The sequence below is a fragment of the Schistosoma mansoni genome, assembly GCF_000237925.1.
Source record: "Schistosoma mansoni, WGS project CABG00000000 data, supercontig 0049, strain Puerto Rico, whole genome shotgun sequence".
Taxonomy (NCBI): Eukaryota; Metazoa; Platyhelminthes; class Trematoda; order Strigeidida; family Schistosomatidae; genus Schistosoma; species Schistosoma mansoni.
The window spans coordinates 1,537,339-1,543,693 of NW_017386028.1; the positions used below are offsets into that span (position 1 = coordinate 1,537,339).

Below are 6,355 nucleotides of genomic sequence, written 5' to 3' on the forward strand. Positions count from 1 at the left end.
TATTGTTCTGTAAATATACTAATGATTATTATAACAAACCGTAGTGCGGTGGCTAAGACGTTCATCTTTCAGCCATTAAGTCCCAACTCCTTTCCACCTACTTCAGTTTGGGCAACCGGCTATTATCACTAGTCCTCGTATGTTTAATCTGGCTAATGAATTAATTAAAACAACGAACCAATCTTAATCAAAATTTTAGGAAGTACCAATGGATCTAGTAGGTTTCTGATTAATTAGTAAGTACTCAAAAAACACTTCCTAAAGAAATCAAAGCATGTTGATTGGTGAATCCAATTTAAATGTAGACTGACAAAGTAGTCTTTGCATTGATTATAGACATGGGGTGGTTTGTATGTTATGATTAGCTGCAACAGCGCTAGCTCTGACAACACATCTAACTAGCATATGAAAGCTACCTTCTCTTAATCTCAACTACTCCAAAATAGGTCTACAGATGAAGATTTCTTTGGCAAAGATCGCAGAAAAATATGTTACATCTCGATTAAATCCAGTGATTATTAGTTGCAGTAATAAACTGATCAGTTATTACCTGAATACACAATCTCAGAGAATTAATACAACTGAAAATCATACTGAATAAAGTCAAATGAGTAAAGAATCATAATGAATTGATTGATAAGAAATTAGTTTTATAATGAGTGAAATTTACACTGAATTCATTAAAAGCCACATGGTTAGAAAATACAATCAGTGTAAACAAAAACATACGTAGTCTTTCAACTAGTTTCTTCATTGCATTTGAGTATTTAAAATCCCCATCCAAATGAGAGGCAACTAATAGTAACACTAGACAAAGAATAGATCCTTCTAATCTGAAATTTATTTGCAAACGGCAAAATAGGGGCAAAACTAGTTTTTTTTCGCAGTATGATGGATCGACCATAACTCGAATATCATTCAACAGTGTCGATTTATTTCATACAACTTTCCCCGTTTATATATTTGAATAAAGAAAACAAATATTGTGACAGAATAACGTGAATTCATGATTTCGCTTCAATCATTCAAGTCACTGAATCGTCTGATAACAATTCGATACAGGTTAGCCAGAGAAGTTAAGAGAACAAGGTTTTCTGAACAGTCATTAACTTCCTTTTGCTGTCCCGGTCAATTTGTCAAAACTACCCATCTATGCGAATTGCTTTCACCAAAATTTCTTTGAAGTGTAGCCAAATCGAAAACGTAACGTATAAAAGATCTGGTTTCTAAGCTAAGTAAAGAAGTTTCTTTCGAGGAACTAAATATCATATGTATGCTTAAACTAATCAGTTTCCTGCAAGAAGTCCAGAAAAGCGTATATAAAAACTTTAAGAAGAGATTATTGAAAACCTTTGTTAAATAACAATTTTAGAAGGTATTCCGGAAAATCCTGTAAAATTTATTTGCAACTTGTAAGGTATTAACTTGAGTCAAATTGAGACTGAGGCACTTTCACTCGGATTTAAATCTCATATTCCCATAAAATGCACTGACAATTGATACAGGAACCCAGCTTCAAAACTTTTATCAACAGTTGTCGAAACTGAAAATACCTGAAGAAAAACAAGATTGACTTAAAACTTGATTCGTTATTATTGCCAATCAATAAATGACATGTCAAATCCCGAAACTTAATGCATGATGAAAATATCGTTATTCTCAAACATGATAAGAGCTCTGGAGTAGTTCTAATAGATGGAGAAAATGAAGTTAAGACGATTCTGTTAGGATTGATCGAAAAAGGATATGACTGAAGCGACAGAAGGGTGTATCACAAAGAAGTCTAGAGATCTTTGATGATGAATTTAATTAGTAATCAAACATATGATGAATTGGAACTTCAGGGATCCAGGTTACCTTATTTGTATGGACAACCAAATATACACAAGTCTAATATTTCCGTTAGACCTATCATATCGGTGATCATTTGTCCATCTCACAAATTCGCGAAGTGGTTAGGGAATTAACTAGAACCTGTTCGCTCGAATTTAACTGTCCATAGTTCAAAAGATACGTTTCAATTCACCCAGATGTTAGAAAATGTTAAAATCTTTGATAAATTCATGGTTTTGTTAGAAATTTCACTATTTACCTCAAGAAACCATACAAATTTTATGGTAACATGCTAAACTACTTTTCTTACGGAAAGACGAATTCAAGCAACTACTGCTGATGTGTATTAAAAAGGTTTAATTTCAATTCAACTATATCTTGGACCACCAAGTTGACAGATTGGCCACGGGAAGTCTGCTGGTTCAATCCCGGCAAATATCCCTCCGTCGAACCCATAAAAAATAGTTATGAAATCGACAACACACCGTTGTATGTCAGATATGTGGATGACAAATTTGTTGCATATAATTATTCTCATCATGCTTCTAGTATACTGGAACTTTTCAACAGAGCATTTCTTAACATTATATTTACAACGGAATGTGAACATGACGTACGTAATTTAAATGGTCGGTTAGAAAGATATGTTTATCAGAAGGACACCTGGATTCAGATACACTTAAAATTCCATAACTTTTGTCCGAAAAGCTACAAAAGAGCTTTGATTAGAACACTACTCAACTGTGAACGCAGATTATGCTCTGAGGTTAGAATTTAGGAGCAAGTAGCCATAGTTGAACGTTACTCATGTGAGAACGGTTATCCTCAAAAATCCATAGGCAAATACGGAAGGACTAGAAAAATGGAAGTGGAATATCCTGCTGTTAAGAAAAAGCCTGTTTCCTTAAAACTTGGCTTCAAAGGTGATGAAATAGCTGGGAGGATTGATTTTATACCAAAGGCAATACTAAAAAGAAAGTATCCAGCGACCAAGTTGGTGTCTCTATACAAAACCAAGTGCTCATTGCGACAGTTGGATGTGGACAAATATCCGACTTATGTTACTTCCGATTGCGTTTACCAGTTAACATGTACATACCGAAGCACATGCATCAGAAGAACAGAAAAGAAGAAGGAAGTCAGAGACGTTACCACTGAGCTTGCTGACCTGTGCCAAATTGCACGAAATACAAGTCCAGGGTTTCCTGACGACTACTTACAACCACCACCTTGCATGAGTTACTGACACTGTTACCATGTAACCTCTTTGTATGAATAAATTGTAATTATTTATCCTGATACCTAGATTACAGTGGATAGTATATTGACATGAGCACAATAATAGTGAGTTCTGTACAAGACAATCATATCCACAAACACTGATCAGTTTAAACCTGGGAAGCACTTGTTTTAGGGACAACCGATTTTCAAAACAGAATTGGCTATTACCATTCTTCTTTTTGTAGCTAGTATTCTGATGGTTGAGCAGGAAGTCAAGTTCAAAACATGATGGAATACAAATTTTGAAATGATCTATTTCCTTACTTTATTCGAATAATGTCATAGAGATTCATTCATTTACTGTCTTATTCTTTGAACAATGAACTGACAATTTATTATTTGTTACATTTATTAAGTCTGTTTGTCTTCTTGAGTGTATATCTGGTATAAATAGATAAGTGTGAGTCAATTGGCCGTAGTTATGAGTGAAAATAATAAACTTGAGTTATCTGATAGTTAGCAAACATCTACAGATTATGATTATTTTGTCTACTTTCGAAAAATATTCCCAGTGAAAATAGATAAAATGACTGATTGTTCTGTCTGTTCTAATCTTTAAGTATTTTTGACAAAGTCTTTTGGCTTGGAATTGCTTAGGAAGTGTATTCATGATAATAAACCAGGACTATCTGTAAACTAATTACAACGTAGTGATATTTATACAGTGCTTATCGGATTTGCGTTATACTAACCTTAATTTCATTGACAGTCAATAAATTAGTGTTGTTTATATTGTTTTAAGTAGATGAGCGAATAGAGTTTAGCCTGTATTTGAATTTAAAATGTAGGTCAGTGAGTCATGACTCAGTAATTTGTAGATAACATGAAAAATGAATACATCATCGTTTCAGATCACCGCTATCTTTTTTATGAATCTTCTGTCAGGCTATTGCACATCACCAGAGAACAACGCTTCCAAAGCATGGTATCATCATCGCCAAATCCTATTGGATTGCAATATTTATATCATTAAACAATAGTGAATGTTAGATTTCTTGTCATATTACTAATCTCAACGATCTAGTTTTGAAATGCTTGTTCAACAGTTTATCTGATTCTCACTAAATAAGCTATCTGAACTAGCTTAGGCTCTCAACCTCTTAAAGTCTTTCTTACTTCATTGTTCGATCCCAGGTAAATTATTCTACCTCGCTCTGTATATAGACTATAATTTGAAGTAATTATCATGGAATGTAAGAATGAATTGAATGAAATTAACTTCGAATTTCATTACCAAGGTATCCTGAGACAGAACTATGTACGTTATTATTTTGTGAATGGCTTATACATTTTCATGTCTTTATTTTATGTGAATGTGTGCATGCACCAAAACGTTTTCGATTTGCAGAGGTGTCAGATTATTAAATTTCAAATAAAATTTGATGTTTTTGTTCAGATGTGATATACTTTAACCTTTTTTAATAACCATAATAGAACGACCACTAATATAAGTTGTTGATGTACAATTTCCTTCAACATCATGTTACATTTTGGGTATGATATTTCTAGTACTAAAAATTGTTTTATTTCTAAGTAATTACCGGAAAATACAAAATATGTTAGATAGTCATTTGGTCAACAAGTTTGAAAATGATATGAACATTAGTTTACCAAGGTCGGATAAGATTTAAGAGCACGAATTCATATGAAACAAGGTAGTTCTCATTATCTTATACTTTATTTAGCTACATGAATATAATAAGACGATAATTATGGTGATCGACTGGATCATGAAGACGTCGACATCTAGAGGAAAGCACGAGATACAGTGGACAGGTAGGATGCAACTGGACGATTTAGACTTCGCAGATGATCTGGCTCTTCTATCACACACGCAACAACAAATTCAGGAAAAGACGACCGGTGTAGCAGCAGCCTCAGCAGCAGTAGGTCTCAATATAAACAAAGGGAAAAGCAAAACTCTCCGATACAATACAACATGCACCAATCGAATCACACTTGACAGAGAAGCTCTGGAGAATGTGAAAACCTTTACATACCTGGGCAGCATCACGGATGAACAAGGTGGATCAGATGCAGATGTGAGGGCGAGGATCGGCAGAGTAAGAGCAGCATATTTACAACTGAAGAACATCTGGAGCTCAAAACAATTGTCAACCAACACCAAGATCAGAATTTACAATACAAATGTCAAGATAGTTCTACTGTATAGGGCGGAAACCTGGAGAACTACGAAAGCCATCATTCAGAAGATACAAGTGTTTATTAACAGTTGTTCACGCAAGATACTTCGGATCAGATGGCCAGACACTATCAGCAACAACCTACTGTGCGAGAGAACAAACCAGATCCCATCTAGTGGAGGAAGAAATCAGGAAGAAGCCCTGGAAGTGGATAGGACACACATTGAGGAAATCACCCAACTGCGTCACAAGGCAAGCCCTCACATGGAATCCTTTAGGTCAAAGGAGGAGAGAAAGACCAAAGAACACATTACGACGAGAAATGGAGACAGACATGAGAAGAATGAAGAAGGATATGATAGAACTAGAAAAAAGGGCCCACGACATAGTGAGTTGGCGAATGCTGGTCGGCGGTTTATGCTCCATTGGGAGTAACAGGCGTAAGTAAGTAAGTATAATTAGGGTTCGATTGCAAAGAGTTGTTATTGAGTAAGATCCCAACACTTTAAAGACATTTTAGCCAACCTAAGATCATAATGGAAAAATGATTAATTCAACAGAATATATTATTGCATAATATTGTTTATACTGAGTAACAATACTAATCAAAATCTAAAGTCAAAACCTCAACTTATACTAATTTTCATAGTTGAAATTTATTATTATTATTAATGGCTTTATTCAATCATGAGTCAATTGAAGCTAGACTACCATGGAAAACCTGAAAGCACTGGATGGCCGTTTCGTCCTATTATGGGACTCCTCAGCAGTGCACATCCACGAACCCGCACCCGCGAGATTCGAACCCAGGACCTACCAGCTTCGCGCCGGAGCACTATATACTAATTTGATAATTTAATTTGAATTTTCAGGTTTTTGCATTTACAGAATCAAATTCTCGTTTTCAATATTGAATAAAACCTACTATACATTGTTTACAAAACAAAATGGTTGAACTGAGCTCATGAACTTGATATTTGATAAATGGATCAAAATACTAAAGATTATTTTCAGACTTTTTTTGTGGAGATCTTAGTGTTTTCATAGTTGAAAGCGTGAGTCAATTGGAGCTAGACCATCAGGTTTTCCTTGGTGGT

The 6,355-nt window shown here is 34.7% G+C and overlaps 1 protein-coding gene across 1 annotated transcript in view; it reads right to left on the reverse strand.

The window, feature by feature from the left end:
• Positions 1-6,336: 6,336 nt before the first annotated feature.
• Positions 6,337-6,355, reverse strand: part of Smp_149610 (hypothetical protein) — a gene marked incomplete at both ends in the record, with an annotated part of 38,506 nt that continues 38,487 nt past the window's right edge. The window contains one exon of the mRNA XM_018790626.1: positions 6,337-6,355. This exon is cut by the window's right edge and continues 1,499 nt beyond it. Coding sequence (XP_018646139.1) covers positions 6,337-6,355 — 19 coding nt within the window.